Genomic DNA, 18,313 nt, shown 5'->3' on the forward strand with positions numbered 1-18,313 from the left:
TTCGCAAAACATCCACAGAAGCTCATATTACATATTTGACAAACACAACATGATTTGATAGAGAGAGTGACAACAATATCCAGAGAAAAGAAGATAAATACAGACTGTTCTTGGTCCAGGGAAGCCAAATGCAAATGTCTTTCATTACGCTCTGTCTTGTTTGCACTCCCTTCCTTACAGGAGCACAGATGACTGATCATTCGACCTTAAAGCCTAAAATTTACCACAAATGTCTACTTAATATTTGGGGCTGAACATGGCTACATTATACAAAAAAACAAAGCCAAGAACCTAAGCTTGAGATATTTCTTACCTGTGCTAATAAACATTTCAATGCTGCAGGGCAGGAACATGAGCTGCCTCGTACACGAGGTCATAGGGAGTAACACTGGGTGCACTCTCAGAGAAAAGTTATAATTGAAGTTCATTTTACATCCAGATTTTTTTTTTTTTTTTTGCTTGACTGAAATTGAATCATTCTTCCATTAATACTGGTGCTTTATGCCCATAATAGGAGCAGGGTTACAGTGCTGACAAGACAGCATCGGCATCACAGCAGGCGTATCAGAAATCATCAGCTGACGTTATCCTTGGTGAAGTAATCCAGGTGGGAGGGCTGCCTACACGTGAAACCAAAGTGGAAGCAGGTGTTATGAAGACTGAGACGATAGCCCTGGAGCCACCAGAAGGCTCTGCCCTCTTCACAGACATACAGCTAGTAGCAGGGACAGGACCCAGCAGTCAACTCACTGAGGTATCAGGGTTACTGGTGCTACCACTATGAGCCAGACTTCACGAAACTGTCGGCTCTTACACATAACCTTTAATTTGTGAGACCAGTGCTGTGATGAGCATGCACTGTTGGCACTGCTGGTTAGAAGACGGCGCATGTTACGTTTTCATGTTATTTCATCTCCTTTACATCCTACCTCTTGCTTTTCATTGTGTCAGAAAAAAATCACAGCATTTTTCATTCAGAGACTTTAAAAAATTCTAAGAGTACTTGGTTCTAGAGGGAATAATTACATGGAGTAAAACCTTTGAGGTTTTTTTTATATAGGCCAATAAATGGGCTAAAACGACTCCAGTTTGAACCTCATCAGAACCTGTTCTGTCACTGATGTGTCTTCGTGTTTCAGGGTGACCTACTGGAGGATGCTACAGAGGCTCTGCTGACAGTCACCAGTGACCTGGATGGTCATCTTAGCAGGCTGGTATCACAGATCCTGAGGTGCAAGAACCGCCCAGCCGAGCTCAGCCCAACAGCCATGGGCAGGCAGGTGGAGGAGGCTCAGGTGAGATGACGGACTGTATGACTCACTAGAGAAACAGTGATTTATAGCAGCTCCTGGATTTGTGCTGCAGGTTGTCAAGAAATAAGCAGTAATGCAAAAGTGCCTCTAGAATTAGGTATCTGTGATGGATATCAGCCTGCTGTAAAGGTGGATATTAAAAATAAGTAGACATTTGCCAAAATAACTGTGCAACTGTCCTTTATGACTTTAACAGTTGGACATGTTTTACAAGCAATTTACTTATTAGTTTTGTTTGTTTATTTAGATCCCCATTAGAGCAGCAGCTTTTCTTCCTGGGGTCTAATCCTACATTAGCAGTATGTCCTGTTAAATAATTGTCTGTACATAACTGATCTGATTATCATTATTCAATAATCTTAAAGAACATAACATTTGAGGTAAAAATACAGGCTTTGACCTCTTGGGTTTACTTTTGCCTGCTGAGTACAGCAGTGCAGAAAAACCGCCCAGGCCCAGGTGGCACAGCTCTCTCAACTGAGAGGAGCTGGTGCTGAGAACAGAGACGCTCTGGGACGGATGGAGGACCAGTGGCACTCCGCTGCCCGGGATGCAGCTACTGTCATTCAGAGTAAAGAGGCCCAAATGCAGCTGGTGACCGATTACTGCAGACAGATCCAAACAGCCAAGGACACAGTGGAAAGACTAACAATGAAAATGTGAGTTGTCGCCTGCTTTCTAACACCGGTTAAGATACTAGACACTGTTTTATAATAAATACATGTACAAGTGGGGTCAAAGTTCGAGTCTGTTTGCTCATTTAACTGCACGTGACAGATTTTTCTGAATATTTCTTAACTCTTACTAACTTGCATCTTTTCCATAATGTTCTCAAACAGAGTTGCTGTTGTGTTTGGGGTGATGTAACTTGAGCTGGAGCTAGAAACCTGAGGAACAGGCGTTTTAAAGCTCTCTGATGCAGTATTTTGTAGTATTAGTGAATGTAGCATAAATCTCAAAGATGTAGGAAGAAACATCGATTGTGTAACAGTGAAACACACACTTCTTATACCTGTCTTGTACAATCTGTTGCACAACCCAAATTTGAAGCGCATGATGTCTAGACTTAGTTTATTCTTTCAGGTCCCCAGAGCACAGCAGTTCCAAGGAGGCTGAGCAACTGTGCTCCTTACAGAAAAGTATGGAGGAGAATGGAACAATACTCGGGGAGTTGCTCATGACCTCCACCCAGCTGAGTCCCCACCTCAGCTGGTCCGAGCGAGCAGCCACACAGGCTGAGCAGAAGAACCTACATGAGAAGTGGAGAGGCCTGGAAAGATTGGTGGAGAGGTTGCTTCATTCTGCAAGTGTCCATTCTCATGAGACCAGCAGCCTCCTGTCACAGATATTAGCTCTACAGGAACACTTGGACACAGTTGGCAAAGAGCTTGAAGCCAAGTCTCCATCAGTTACTCCGTGGGACTGCAAGAAGGCACAGCAGCTGATGACGGCAAATGCTGAGGTTAAAGCTGCCCGACAGAAATACCTCCATTTGCAGCAGCTTTCCAAGGTGCTTCTCCTCAGCCCATGGTGGGAGAAGGAAACACAAGAGATAAAGAAGGGGCTCCAGATGGTCAAAGACAAGCTCAAGCATGCAGAGGAATTGGTGTCCTCCCAAACCCAGAACTGCAGCAACCCCATCATGGAGAAAATTATTGTGGTGATGAGGGATGGCCTTGCCTGGGCTAAACAAACAGAGAGTGACATCGAGGGCAGGAGGAAGAGGGTGGCTCTCCTCCCTGAAGACGTTCACCGGAAACTCAAAGATTTGAAGACGCTGCAGTCAGAAGTGATGGCCAAACAGGGTCAGCTGGAGACACTGGTTGAGGAAGTGACAGAGCTCCTTCCACAGCTGGACCAGGCTGAGGAGGTGCCCATGGTTCGTTCCACTCTCGAATCCCTTGAACAACTCTCAAAGTCAACTACTGAGAAGCTGGCCAAGGCTGTGAGAGAGACAGAGTCAGGGCTGCAGACCAGAGAAAAGCTGTCAGAGCAGATCGCTGATGTAGACTCCTGGGTTGTAGCTCATCTGCACAGAGAGGTCTCCAGGACTGCAGACGGTGAACTCCGGAGCCCTGCTGAGCTGGATCGCAGAGCTCGTCAGATCCAAGAGACCCTGGCTGAGGCTGAGAAGCAGGCTGCTGTCTGTGAGGCTCTTTTAATGAAGAGTAAAGACATTTCCTCTGAACTCAGCAGCACAGAGAACTGTCAGCTTTTTGAGAAGCTTACCAACCTCCAGGAGGATGTCAGAGCCATTAGCAGCTATGAGAAGGCCAACAAAACAGAGCTGGACGACCTCATCCAGGCTGTAGATTCAAGCAAGAAACACCTGGTCACCATTGAAAAAAGCCTGAGGCAGATGTTAGTGGATGTCAGCAGACACAGGTTCCCCATCACAAGAGAGTCCCTGCAAGCCTTGGAGCCTTTCAAACACATGATTTTGGAGCACAAGTCTCAGGTTGACCTCCTTCATCTGTGGATTCCCCAGGAAAAGGCAAGGGAACTGCACTCAGTCATTTCTGAGCTTTACAGCAAGATAGTCGTCCTGGAAATGAAAGCCACTGATCATGAAAAATACCTGAACATGAGGCAGCATGTGGAGGACCTCAAGGAGAACATCCAGGAGCAGGTCCGCCAGACTAAAGAAGAAAGCATGGAGCTGGAGGAGAAGTACAAAGTGTGTCAGAGTCTCCTCGTCCAGTTTCCTCTCATAAAGCTTTTGTGCAAGGAGGCCCGTGCCAAACTCCAGACAATCTCTGCTGACCTCTACCCCTCACAGCTAAACACAGAGCAGCAGAGGCTGAAACAAATCGAGGAGAGCCTTGACACCTGGGAGATGAAACACTACAACAACCTGAGCATCATCGAGTGGAACCTGCTGAAGGAGCTGGACCTGGAATCAGAGAAGAAAGCCTCTGAGGCCTTCCTTTCAGAGACCCAGCAGGAGCTCCAGAGACTCACTGTGTTGGAGCCACATGAAGCAGCAATCAACAAAAAATATCAGAGAATCATGTCTTTGAAAAAGACTGTAGAGGCAAGAATGAGAGCCCTGGAGTTCCTAGAGCAAAACAAGGGGAAAAGAAAAGGAAGTGAATCCCGAGATGTGACGAGTTTGAAGAATGCAGTCCTCAGTGAATGTGACTCTCAAATGGCAAGTAGCAGTGTCCTTCTTTGTTGTTTTTTCAGTTTCAAATGCTTTTTATCAGTTTTAAAATGATGTTTTGATAAGTTTGGACAATCACAGAGAAGCATTTGAAATATCCTGCATATCTTTATCCTGACAGTTCACTGTATCTTATTTTAATCGTTATGATTCAGTGAAATCAATATGAACCCTATACTCTGCAAATTCATCCTGTTATTTTCAGGTACGGTGAATCCAGGGAAAAATGTATGTTCTGTAGTCAAGTTCAAAGCCTTTTCAAGGTTCAGGTTTAAATCATTTGACACATTCAAGTCTTCTTAAAGCTAAGATAGAACTATGGAAATACTCAAAGATTTCTACACAAGACAACTGTAATCTTAAAAATTTAAAAAGCTTGGTCCTATATTTGTACTTTTAATCATCACTTACTGTGTTCGTAGTGATGTACTGACCAGGTCATCACATTGTGAACAAACCCCAGTGTTAACATTTTATATAAACCATTCGTTTGGAAGAAGAACTTAGACAAATTGATGCCTCTTAAATTTTGTAGAACTAGTTCTTGCTTCATCTTTGGATCACACTGTGTGTAGCATACAGTAGTTGTATGCACTAAGCACATGCTGACTATGGTGTTTATTAAAAATTGTGCTTATTGTTTTCTAGGAGAACATATCCCAGGCCAGGGAGTCTTTAAGAGCCTACATGTGTGCTGTTAGACAGGCAGTACAGTTCTTGAGGGACATCGAGGCCTCTCTGCTGCCTCCCTATGGCTCTGTTGGACTCTGCTCTGAAAGGGTGGAGGAGGCACAGCAGGCTCTGGCCGCACTGCAGGAGAAGTTCCAGACCCATGTGGAGGAGCTCCAGAGCCAGGTTGCTCTTCATCCTTACCTGTCCCCCCAGAAGGTGGAGCAGCTCCAGGAGAATATTCTCAGTCAGCTCCTGGTGAGGATGTCCACTCTCCAGGCAAAGGGCCATGTCCGACTGGACTGTCTTCGCAGGTACTACCGATTCAAGTCTGATTCCTCAGCTTCTCAGATAAGCCTCATAGATGCCAGCACATAAGTGCATCTGCAAAGACAAAGCTAAAATTAATTAAACTTCTTCTGGTTTGGGAGACTATCTGGCAAAAATCTGACTTAATGACTGTGCACGCGGTCTTTTCACTATTTAGCGGAAGTGGCGCAGCAGAAACGAAATCTAAACACAAGTGGTTGGCTGGACAAACAGGTGTGAACAACGATGTGTCTCAGCTGTCCACTTTAGATCACGAGATGCATTTTAAAACCTGTGGGATCACTGAAGGACATTAAACGTTAGACTGCGTGGCCTTCTGTGCGCTCAGATTTTTTTGTGCATGTGAATAGAAGCAATAATTTTTTATTAATGGATTTCTGTCTTTCAGGTGTGCAGAACATCTCAGAAATTACATCAAGTGCCAAGATGAAATCTTCCAGAGTGTGAAGAGTGTTGAGAACAGCCTCTTAGAGCTCATCTCTCAGAAAGTCACCTGTCTGGCTGACTGCACTGAGCAGCTGGCAAAGCTCAAAGTATGTAACAGTTTATTTTTTGGTTTGTTTCCTATTTTTTTATGTAAATTTTTAGGAACTTTCCTCTTGATTGAAAAATGTTCTCCTCATAACTACAATAAATCTTAATTTACAAAAAAAGAAATAATAATTTGACTGATGATTCTTGTCAGGCTCTGTCTGAAGAGTGGGAGTCCCCTCTGAGGCGTCTGCAGGAGCTGAAGGAGTGGTGCCCAGAGCACAGCTGCTGTGGAGGCAGGGAGCTCGCCCTGACTGCTGTCTGGAAGCGATTATCAAGACTACGGCACTGCACACAAGAGCTGACGGCTCGTAGTAAGCAGAGGATTAGCGAATGGAGTAATGTCACCAATGGTGTAAGTAAATGTAGCTACAGAGATGCATTTATAACATTCAGCTTCACATGGTCTCTGACTTCAAGTTTAAAAAAATATCCAAAATTCAGGCCCTGTCACAGTCGGTTCCTTTAATGTACTGAGACAAAATGATATCAGACATTAAATGGAGCTGCAGCTGAAATTAATTCAGGTCTGAGTTCAGAACTGAAGAAGCTTCTTGGATGAGAGGTGAAACATCTTCAAAAGAATCTCAAGCAAGTCCAGTTTCCGGTTTAACTGGATAACTAAGCGTTTCCAAATGTATTACAGATCATTTGTATGCTCAGATGAAAGCCTGTTTGCCCCAGTAAAAGTTTTGGAGTAACACTTGTATAGTTTATACATTTATATACTTGCTGTTAACAAGAATTATAGGAGATAGTTACTGTATCTAAGTACAGGTCCAGCTACATGAAGGGCCTCAGGGAGGTGGTATAGTGCAATAGGCATTTCTTCACTGCAGTCCAGAAAGTACATTTTAAAATGTGTGCCCTCTTTCCTCTCAGATGGAGAAGGCCTGCACTGTCCTGGAGCAGGTGGAGGCGGAGCTTCCTGATGCCTCGCGAGTGATGGCCTCCACTGAGGAGCTTCATGACCTGTTGCAGTCCTGGGAACAGTACCAGGACAGACTGGACTGTGAGCATCGATCCCTGTCTGCACTGGAACTGCGTGCTGCCAGGCTGCTGGGTGTCCCCGCCCACCTGGAGCAGGCCCCGCCCACTCCCCTCTGCCAGCAGCTACAGGGGATGCAGGCCCGATACAGCAGGTGAGATGCTTTTTAATGTGCACTATGTAACTTTATTTATGTAAATGCTACTGAAAAGCTCTGGTGATGATCTGTGAAAATCCTGTTTTGGAAGCTGATTTGTCACCTCACGTTTGTACAGAAGGCAGTTTGTATCATTGTGTGTATGTTTCTTGCTTGTTACTTAAATATAATACAGAAAATCCAACAGCTGTTTGATTACTCAGATGTAAAACATGAAAAATAAATAAACAGTTTTGGAACGTGAAGAGCAGGCTACCAGCCTTGTGACTGTTGTTCAACATATACTTTTCTTGATTTCACATTCGTAAGTTTAAGGTAGGTGCATGCTCATTAGACCATCATCTGCACTTGTCCTAGACATAGTAAAAGGCAGTTTGTTTGGATACATGTGTGAAATCTGAGGTTCTCCTTCTGTTGGTTTATAAATAAACCCTGTTCATATTGATTTCCACTCTTGTCAAATGTAAAATGAGAAGATTTCTTTCAATGATGGGCTTTACTCTCACTTTAATGGATGCAAGGAGGAGTCTATGAAATGATTTTTGAGATTGCTGGATGTACATGTTTGTGTGTTTTCACAGTGTGATAAAGAGGAGCAGTGAGGGTTTGAAAGCAGCCAAGCTGGAGCTGGAAGAGAGAGAGAAAGTTCAGGAGCAGCTGCATGGCGTCCAGGCCTGGCTGGAGGCCACAGACGGTCTTCTGTCAGAGATGGAGCAGAGCAGCAGCACTCAGGAGCTACAGGTGGGATGCTCCTCAGCTGACACTAGTGGTTAGCCCTAGAAACTGTTTGTGTGTCAGAACAAAGCCAGATACATTCATGGTGGACACGTTACACTGTGGAGCACACTGGTGCCATTACACTGTGCTCGTCTCAGCAGTGCAAAGATTTATCTACATGACTAAATAAGTAAAGGAAAGAATAGTTAAATGAAGTATTTCTCTTTAAGCAAGCAGCTCCACTGTGGCCCCTAAAGGACCCCTGGGGGCCCACAGGTCTCACTCAGCACAGTGCAGTGTGATCTTTTCTCTCATAGCCGCTTAAAGCACTGTAACATCATAGCTCATTGTTGTTTTTATAAAGAGCACATTCAGCAAAAACATCTGGACAGCCACACTGAAAATTCTACATTTCTAACATTGTGACAGTCAAACTGACAGAGTGAGCAGTCTCAGCCTTAATGCAGTTAGTGGGTTAATGATTCTCATGAAGCTCAGCTGGTCACTAGCTCACCAATACTGGAAGTAAATGACACATTTGCTTACAGCTCATCACTGCTGGTTATTATTGTAAACTAGCACCTTGTAGAGTTGAAACACATTTGCTTTAAATATTGTGCAACTGAAGGACGACTCTGTTTGATGGAAGCAGCACAGGACAGAGAGCTGACTGCTTAATGACTGAGAGCTTAGAAGCCATTTAGCCCCAGAGAGATGGACATAAGATCCATTTCTGTTCCTTTGTTCCTAAATACTGCACGTTTTCTGGTATTCAACTGAAAAATGACACCCTTGCTGACAGAAATGTTACTTATGTTGATTAACACTATGCTTACAAGTGTCTTTTGAAGGAGGTGAGAAACTCTCCCCGTAAACCTGAACTGAGGCACATTGCAATGAAATATCACAAAGAGACTCAGTAAATATTGACAGTAATGCTGCAGAAGACAAAGCATATTCACAACATTATTTTGTCCTTGTGCTTTCAGGAGGTCCACAGCCAGCTGTATACCCAGAATACTTTGCTGCAGCACATCATGGAGAGGGTGAAAGTGAAGTACACTGGCTCACCGGTCCCAGTCGAAATTGATGGCCACCTGCAGGAAGTCGCACAGTCACTGAAGCAAATGGAAGTAAAGGTACACAGACCTGTTTTCACCAGAGCTGAAAAATGGAAAGTATGCTGGCCCTTAAGAGCAGTAGTTCACAATCAAGCAACTTCAGGGAAGATTTACTAGCTCAGGGAGGGGGGTTACACACTGGATATGCATGTTTCTGTAGAATGCATTATTTAGGTTTTAGCTGCGTGAGCCAGTATTCTAATGGGGGTTTAGTCTGCATATGGTTCAGACATAACATAAGAAAAGAAACAAGAGGACTAAGACAGAAACACCCTCCTGTTGAAAATCCTTAGAGATGACAGATAGATGAAGATCTGTTCATATGGTCATTTTTTGCTGAAGTGCTCAAGATCAAGACACATTGTAAAACACTCTCCTAGAGCCAAAGACCTGTTTCCTGCTGTACTTATGGTTGTGTTTGTCCCTGATCGGTCTGTCAGGTGGGTGAGGCCGTGGAGATGAGTGGTCCTGTCCACAGGCTGGGAGCGAATCTGTCTGAGATCCAGGCTGGCCTGAGGGCAGTTCAGAAGAGACTGGATCAGAGAAGCCCCACTGTGATTGAGGCAAAGATCACTCAGAAGGTGGGTGGTGCCGTGGAGGAGGCTGTAACTAACATTCTGTAACCTTCTTTTTTTTACACATAAAACTAGTAAGCACAGTTTAAAATAAGCTGGAATTTGGTTTTTTGTTTCTTTTATAAATCATATATACATGATGTCCACCATAATGTCTAGATAAAACTTCTTAGTACATGGAATGAGCTGGATGTGTGGCATCCCTGTCTGGCCGCACTGGAGGTGAAGATGCACGACCTGGAGAAGCCAGAGGAGACGCTGATCCTCACAGAGAGACTGATGGAGGTCCAGCAGTTCCACTCTCAGTTGGCCAAACAAGCCGAGCAGAGGACCACCCTCCTCGGCAAGGTCTGACTTGTGCCACCCAGATTTTAGCTGTTGGTTAAATTTGATAGGTTCCTTGATGCTGGTTTTAAACCAGATGTTGTTTGTGTTGCTGGCCAGATTACTACGTGGCTTCAGGAGCATCAGGAGATGATCACTAGCTCGAAGAGCTGGATAGCCGATGCTCAGTCCTGGCTCACTTCTCCCTGCAGCTACATCACCGCTAAATGTCTGAGCAACCGTGTTCATGCTCTGCAGGTCAGTCCGCTGAACTGTGCTCTGTCCGTCCTACACTACTGAGGAAAATATGTTATGTTTTATTATCTCTTAATGAATCTGTACCGAGTGTCGGCACATTTTTTAACCAAACCTCCTCTCTGCCTCATGTTGCAGGCGGTGCTGAATGACTCAGCACAGATCCAAACCACTCTGCAGGGCTTCAGTTCCGTCCTGCAGGAAATGTCACAGGTGTGCGATGTCACAGCTCTCCAGGACCAGCTGGTCGAGGCCGATCGCGAAGTTGCCAGTGTTCAAGACAGCTTCACTGCTCCTCTGTCTCAGCTGGAGCACGCTGCCACTGTGAGACTTGATTCTTTTTTAATTGTCCTTGAACTCTGAGATCTGTTGCTCATCCCTCTGCTCATGTGCTTTTCAGTTTTGTAAATGGTCACCTATGTTGGTTGATTTCTAGGAGGTGGAGGCCATTGAGAGCAAAGTCAGGAAGATGGAAAACGATGTGGCTGAGATCAAGACTATATTATCATCTCCAGAGACTTTCCCCAGCCCCAGAGAGGAAAGCCTCAAGGTGAGATGAGGAAAAGAAGCATTGCTTTTATCAGTATTTTATATCAACATGTAGTGATTGACTGACCAGCCACTGAGCTGAGAGTTCAGTTACCTGGCCATCGTCTCCAGCCTGTTCACTGCTGTGTTCAGCTTCAGTCAGAGTCAGTCAGCACATGCCTTCATGACTCAAACTCAAATACAAAAGAAATATGATATTGTGTTTAATCATCTTGCCCTGTTTCTGTGAATGCCCTTCTTACGTGTGCAGGCAGTTGAGAAGAGGATTTTGTCCATGAGACAAACAGTGGCCGAGATCCAGAAGTGTAAACCAGGCCTGTGTCTTCCAGAGAAGGCTGAGGAGACTCTGACTGTCTTCACTGTAGTGGACCTGCTCCAGAGTCAGCTGCTGGAACTGGAGAAGGTCAGTCGAAAAATCAACAACCAGTCAGTCCAGTGCTATAGAAGAGGCCTTCACTGAGCTTATTGCTTTACTCTTTTTGTAGAAGGTCCCTGCTCTGTTCATCCAGCAGCCCCTGACTCCAACGCAGGCCAAAGCTCCGTCAGCCCAGGACACCACCTCTCAGCCTCAGCTCCTGAAACCCACCTCAGAGGAAGATGAGGTGAGTTTGGTTCCCTGTGCAAACTGTACGTTGTAGTTTGTTGTCAGGCAACTGTTTTTACTGATTAAAAGTGGTTTTGAAAAAGGATAAATGTAAAATTGGAATTGACCTAAAAATCTGTATTGCCAAGATTTTCCTTCCCCAGAAGTCGCCATGTGTTAAGAACAAGCAATAGTCACTTTAACAACACTGCACTTTGTGCTGTCTGTCAGAAGGGGGACACAGAGCAGGGCAAGATCAGAATTGTCCATGTTGAGGAGGATGTGCTGAAGAGATCTGGGGCCAAACTGCTGACTGTGGAGCAGGCCTCACCTGAACAGAGACAGTTGTGGACACCTGACAGCACCCAGGTGAGGAAGCCTGCCATCCTTCTCTCTGCTCACGGGTCTGAACACTAAAAGACATAACCGCACTAACGAACGCTGTCTCTACAAGTGTGTGGTCTTCAGTGAAGATCACTGGATAAAGTCTGTGTTTTGAATATCAGATCCTCATCCCCTGTAATCTTCAGAGGTGGCTCTTAAAGGTTTGCTGTGTGCTCCTTTCTGGTGTGTTGGAACAAGATGTGGAGTTGTTGGTGCTAACATGCATGTAAAACCACTCCTACCTGTGGTACTAGCAAAACAATTCAGTTCTATTTCAATATGTCAAATTTATTATTCATTTTCCCCTGCATGCTTAGTATCACCAATTTCTACACTGGAAATGTTTGTGTTTGGTACATACTGTTAAATGTGCAGTTACTGGGACATCAAGCTAAAAAGCAGTGAGATATTTTCACATCATCCTGATGTTAACCTGCTGCTTAAATGGAAAATATGTGGAATATTTAAATTTGCTGTACTGTTGCTGCTATAGAACCGTGGTGCACTGAGTTTTAACAGCGATTTACTGGATGAATCACAGCTAAGTGTCGCTAAATGAAACAGAACTCTCTCAGGGAGTGCACAGGATATGTTTGCTGGTTTCTTTACATTGAAGACCATGCGGAAGTTTTATTTTGCAGTGGAAATTCCTTGATCTTAAACAAAGCATAATATCCATTTTCCTTGAGTCCAAGGAAAGTGTTTATCAAATTTCACTTACATCAGTGGACACGGTTCTGAACTGTCTGGGTAGTTAACGAACAAACGCACTCAGAAGTTGTAAAGGTTAACAAGCGGGCATTACAGCTGCTGTCAGTGCAGACCCACACAGTGACAGCAGCAGCAGGAACAGTGCGCAGCTTGCAGCTCGGTGTCCCAGGTGCACTTTTGACCACCACGTGTGACTCTGCACATGAGCGTGTTTCCATGTCAGCAGCGGGAGCATGAAGGCGTGCTCCAGGCTGAAGAAGCCAGAGAGAAAAAGGGGAGTGAGGAGCAGACAGTGGAAGAAAGTGGAGGAGGTGTTTGGTGGTGGCTCTGGGATGTTTTCCTGGGCATTTATCCACAGGTAAAGAAGAGAGAGCTCCTGTGGAAAAACCCTGTCCAATATTCCTTCTCTGTCCTTCTGGTCATCTCTCCTTTTCCCCTGGGAGTTGCTTGCTACCCCAGTCCGCTACTTAGTGGGAAGTATTTACTGTACCACACTGGATGTCGTAAGGATTTCTAGAAGTAATTATAGGACAGCATTTGAAGGTTAATCAGTTCTGTTAGATTGATAAGACACCTGAGACCACATAACTCATCCTGCTGTTATAACTCTTAATAATCTAACCATCCTATTCAACAGTTTGAAACAGCTGTATGATCATCTCTGACCTTGTCTGACCTGGGTCATTCCGCTCTCCACATTGCTGATGGCAGTTCCCTCACCTTCCTCCCCACTCATCATTTCAGATCTTTCCCTGACCCTTAATCTGCTCCAGCTCTTTTCTTCTTCAGCCTCCCTGCTCACCTGTTTCTGGATTGTGTTTGTAATTCATAACAATGGATTCATGAAAAGTTACTAATGGTGTTTCTTCTGCAGCCACTTAACATTTTGATTAATTGATTAATATTTGTTGGTGCCAGGGCCCTGTAGCCGTTGTCCCAGGAGAGATTGAAGCTGAACACAGCAGTGAACAGGCTGGAGACGATGGCCAGGTAACTGAACTTTCAGCTCGGTGGCTCTCATCGAAATCACTTTGCTAATAGTGCAAAATTTAAGTATACAGTATTTGACATTGACATACTGATGCCCGCTTCCACATGCTTGGGGAATCGCTTAAGAAATAAGAATTGTTATAAATACTGACAAATGCCAGTAAGAGCCACTGAACTTGTTTTATAATAGGCAGAGTATACTGTACGTACAAGATCACATAACCAAAGATGTCAGTAACATTATGTAATACAGGTGCTTAACAGTGTGTACCAGTAACAGTTTTTGTAACCCTGTAGTACAGGCGATCAGTGTGTTGACCTGACTGACCTGACTCATCCTCTAACCCTGCTCATGTTTCTTCAGGACGTTGAGGGCCCCACTGACACCACAGAAGCAAGTTCACCTGAAGGTTTATCAAAGCCCCTGGGCACAGTCACAACTCAGTCACTGCCTGAGAGCATGGTAAACACAGCCTCAACTGTAAATGTCTCCAAATCCAGCTCTGGGTCCCAGAGGAGATGTGTCATTTCCTAGATCTAGAACTTGTTTAACTAGAACTTTTCACTTCTTCTCAATCTAAATTTCTACTTATAGTGTGATGTACACAATCTTCAAATCCTCTTGGAAGCAGGCAATTCTAAAATCCAAGGTCCTGGCCTGAATTCCTTCTAGAGCCAAACCTCAAACTCCAGTGTCTTCTAAGGCCTATGGTAGATCTCCAAACTTTGTATAGACTAAGCCTTAATATTCTTTTAGAATCAAGTATGGACTTCAAGGCTTCCTCTAGAACGTTGTCTAGAATCGTGGAACCCCTACTTTTTTCTAGTGTATCTTCTAGAACTAAGCTAACACCAACCTCTTCTTTTACCAAATCTAGCCTTAATTCTTCATAACCAGCTGTAACGTTTATACTAGAATAAAAATATGCAAACTCCTTAATTCTAGAACCAAATCTTGAACACCTACTTCTATGACCAATATAAGAAATCCTGGCCTTATCTAAATCAAACCATTGACCTCCCAGTGTCTCCTAGAATCAAGTCTAGATTTACATCTTCCTATAGACATTTCTTTTTCCACAGAATGAAAATAGCCAATGTCCTCTAAAACCAACCCTAGATTTTAAGGATTATAGAGAAACCTTTTAAACAAATTCTTCTAGAACAGGTCCTTGAACTGCTTTTCTTCTGGAATGTTGGAACTCCCAAATTCTTCCAGATCCAAATCAATCCTACTTCTACAGCTGGTTCTCAAACCAGCTGTAGAACCCTTGACTTTTTCTTCTCCTAAAACAAAACCTCAAAAGAATATTTGACTTTTTTTTAACCAAACCGAGAAAATCAGTTTCTTCTAGAATCTATTCTAGTTGTCACACCCACTTTTAGCTCTGAACTTAACTCTTTGAGAAGCAAGTTCAGGTTTCAAGGCATCTAGAATAATCTAGAACTGGACTTTTTGTTCTTAGATCCAGTGCATTTTCTACAAACTTATGCCTTAACTTCTAGAAATTAGCCTGGTGCATTCATTCTAGAGCAGCTGCAGTAGCCCCCAGTCTAGTCCACCATGTTTTCCTTGTAACGGCTCACTTTTAACCCTCAGTGCATTTACATGGCAGAGCCTTCCAGACGTTGGCCTCCACAGTTCAGCGCTGTGGACGTTCTATTTGCACTGTAAGTTTGGATTGTTTGTTAGTGTTACTTTCTGAATTATGAAAACTAAAATAGAGGATGACAATAAGTAATTAATTAAATCAAACCAGATGTGTGCCAAAGACATACTTTTTCCCACTTCCGTCTTTACGTAAAGGGCTATACTGTGCTTGTCCGTCCACTGCCTCTGTAGTGACAGGTGTGGCCACTGAGATGTGGTTCGAGTTGGCACTGCACAGTATTTGCAGCTGAGAGAAGTGGTTGTCAAGGTGATGGTTATTACTATTTACTGTCTGTATTTAGCATGTGTGGTGGAAGGGTTTTAACGGTCTGTAATAAGCTTTTGCATGCACCTTAATTTTGGTTAATATGTTTTTGTGAAAGGCAGAAACAAAATGTATTAATTAAGACATTTTGCGAACCTTGTTTTATAATGTATCATATAGGGAATGGTGAATTAAACGAGTTAAGCTTCTTGACTGATGAACTTTTCACTGACTATCTGAGCTCAAGTACCAGCAAACGCAGAGCAAATCTGTTACAATAAACTGTTGTTTGCTTGCTTATATGCATCTGCCATTTGTATTTCTATAAGCTGAACATTATCATAAATTGTTGTTTATGGCGTTGGTTGATTAACTGAGTAATTACTGCTAATTGCTCAGTCACTGCCTGGCAGCAGGAGAGGATGGAAAAAGACTCCTGTTTTGTTCTGATCAGCACATTCACCTTCACTCTCTACAACACAATTAATAAAATGATCTTTTTAAGACGACTGTTGGCCATGAAAATGCACTGGTTTGACATGTTTATTGATTAACACACAACTGTTGGCAGGTGAAAACCATGTGACTCCCAGTTTTAGTATTCCTTATTTAGAGGGATTGCTCTCAAAATAATCAAAAAAATGTTTCTTGTGCAAGATTTTTAAGGCTCATGTATCATTTTAGAAATAAATCACTATCAGTTTAAGAAGATAAGATAGAGTTTTCACCTGCATGCAGCAGTATTGAGACGTCCTACGTGACGTGGCATGTGCTGTACTACACTGTTCCACCTTTCTTTCCATTGTGTCAACTTATCCAAACAAGAGCACAAACACAAATAAACCCACAACAGTGATCTAGTCCTTCGTCTCTCTTTTTCTGTGTCAGGAGCTCGCGAAGGGACGGATGGGGCTTGCATGGAGGGGGGCTGACAGCAAGCCAGAGGGGCTGAAGACATACACAGTATATATACACACACATGCACAAAACACACTCACAAAATACTCATGTCCATATAGTGAGGAAACCAGGAATTTCAGAGCTGTAAGATGAGAACACAACGAGGTGTCATCACTAAGCTCAGTTCTGACTGTATCTGGAGACGTCCTGAAGAAAAACCATCCACTGTGACCACCAGTCAATCACACACATCCCCTCAGTTCGGTGTAATATCAACAAAGCCTCCTAGCCTCCAGCCTCTGTGTCCTGCAGCAGCCTCGGTAAGCACATGTAGCTAACGGTAGGAAAGGTAGGAAAGGATGCAGAGGTGGGACCTGGTGGCACAAAGCTGCTGATACTGAGTTGTCAAAACTACTGTTCCATTACTAGATAACCATCTACTTGTTGGTTTATTGTTTGACCTGGCACGCAGCACCGGGTTTACTCACAAACAACCCCAATGGTATATTGGTCTCGTTAGCATTTACTTTAAATGAATTTTTGTTCTGTTATGCATTTATATTTGAGAGCTTATATTCAGGAGGTAGCAGGGGAAGCAAATTTTGAAAATTATATTCCTAAAATTTATGATTTGTAGCCTAAAATGAATCATTTCTAAGTGTAACATATTCATTTTGTTGCCTAAATTTAGTGGTTTATACTCTTAAATTAATGATTTGTGGCCCCAAATTATTAAATTGTTGCAGATAATTACTTAATGAATTCCCTCCTTTTGCTTGTTCTCGTCTCTCTCACACTCACTGTGAACCACTTGCATATAGTACAGTTTTATTTTTATCTTGGACTAAGAACCACTTGCTGTTAAAGACAGCAGAAAGTTTTTTTTTTTTTTATCTTTATTTTTTCGGGGTAGGGCCACTGAGGGGCCACCTCTCTTTTGCAGGAACGCCCTGCTCACATTCACACCTGGACGCAGCCCAGTACAACCACTGAGCAGCTCCACGAGCACATGGGGGTTCAGGGCCTTGCTCAATGGCACCACCGTGGTGTTGGTGAGGGTGAGACAAGCGTTGCTTTGTCACCTGTCCCACCCAGGAATCGAACCTGTGACCCTCTGGTCTTTAACCTTTAAGCCACCACAGCTTAAAGGGAGCAGACAATTACTTCAGTCTTTGAGTCACACATTATTGATTTCAATTAACAAATTAAGTTATTTAAAGGTAAAAGATACTAAAAATGGGTCATTTGTGTGAATTACGAGCACAGACTGTGCACAGAGATGTTTTAACAAACAGAGTGCTCCTAACGTTCACTTTAATCTTGGTGACATCAGCGCCTGGTGAATGAGTCCAGTGATTAATCCTGACAAAGCAGGTTTGTTGACTCTTGGTGTTCACCTCTGTAGTTATATTCTGTGCTTTGGACTTTTCAGTCCATGTGCGCAAAATAGTTCCGTTTTACAGACTAAACAAGGCTTTAAAACTCCCAAGCAGAGAAAAATAAAACATAAAGGTCACTAACACCTACAGATAAAGTTTTGACAGATGATTGACAGCTACAAACAGCATTATCTGTTTCATGAGGAAGTAGTAAAGTGTTTGTGTTGTGTGCTTAGTGATTACTCACCCAGCCCTCTGTCTCAGCTCCACCCCTGCGGCCTAAGGCCTCTTTTCTTTTGCTGTCACTCTTGTTTTTCCTGTGATAGAGCGTCGCTGTCACTGGAGCCCTGCCACCACTCCAGGAAGTGGTTTCAGCCACAGGTGGGTGGAACAGTGAGGGAAAGAAAGAGGACAGAGACACCCAGGCAGGGGAAAGGGACTGGACGTGGCAGTGTGAGAAGTAGGATTACAGCTCAGGATCGCCTGTGTAGATCAGTAATAGAGCTACAGTCTGTTCAGGTAGACATCTCAGAGCTACACTCGACTCAGGATCCGGTTCAGCTCCTTCCTCATCCCGCCCTCTCTCTCTCCTGCTCTACCTGTGACCCTGGACCAGGAAGGCTCAGCCAGATGTGTTGTGTGTGTGTCCCAGGGACCCGAGGAGCCGGGGCCTCAGTTTGGCCCCTGCCCCGGTGAACGTGTCTTCCATGCCTGCCTAGAGAGGGTCGGACAGCTCGAGCTGTGGCTGCAGACAGCCC

The 18,313-nt window shown here is 43.9% G+C and overlaps 1 protein-coding gene across 1 annotated transcript in view; it reads left to right on the top strand.

Annotated features, from left to right (window-relative positions):
• The window catches only part of LOC109966618 (uncharacterized), a 44,254-nt gene extending 25,961 nt beyond the window's left edge, over positions 1–18,293 (top strand). The window contains exons 30-52 of the mRNA XM_020611573.1: positions 515–754; positions 1,140–1,295; positions 1,746–1,972; positions 2,397–4,464; positions 5,125–5,459; positions 5,864–6,008; positions 6,161–6,361; positions 6,889–7,148; positions 7,733–7,892; positions 8,858–9,007; positions 9,430–9,570; positions 9,724–9,912; positions 10,009–10,146; positions 10,282–10,467; positions 10,580–10,693; positions 10,943–11,095; positions 11,178–11,294; positions 11,507–11,644; positions 12,594–12,728; positions 13,289–13,360; positions 13,725–13,823; positions 16,165–16,239; positions 17,882–18,293. Coding sequence (XP_020467229.1) covers positions 515–754; positions 1,140–1,295; positions 1,746–1,972; positions 2,397–4,464; positions 5,125–5,459; positions 5,864–6,008; positions 6,161–6,361; positions 6,889–7,148; positions 7,733–7,892; positions 8,858–9,007; positions 9,430–9,570; positions 9,724–9,912; positions 10,009–10,146; positions 10,282–10,467; positions 10,580–10,693; positions 10,943–11,095; positions 11,178–11,294; positions 11,507–11,644; positions 12,594–12,728; positions 13,289–13,360; positions 13,725–13,823; positions 16,165–16,239; positions 17,882–18,019 — 5,637 coding nt within the window. The 3' untranslated portion in view covers positions 18,020–18,293. The remainder of the gene's footprint in view (positions 1–514; positions 755–1,139; positions 1,296–1,745; positions 1,973–2,396; positions 4,465–5,124; positions 5,460–5,863; positions 6,009–6,160; positions 6,362–6,888; positions 7,149–7,732; positions 7,893–8,857; positions 9,008–9,429; positions 9,571–9,723; positions 9,913–10,008; positions 10,147–10,281; positions 10,468–10,579; positions 10,694–10,942; positions 11,096–11,177; positions 11,295–11,506; positions 11,645–12,593; positions 12,729–13,288; positions 13,361–13,724; positions 13,824–16,164; positions 16,240–17,881) is intronic.
• The last annotated feature ends 20 nt before the right edge of the window (positions 18,294–18,313 follow it).

Source organism: Monopterus albus, unplaced genomic scaffold (assembly GCF_001952655.1).
Source record: "Monopterus albus unplaced genomic scaffold, M_albus_1.0 scaffold115.1, whole genome shotgun sequence".
In the NCBI taxonomy this organism is placed as follows: Eukaryota; Metazoa; Chordata; class Actinopteri; order Synbranchiformes; family Synbranchidae; genus Monopterus; species Monopterus albus.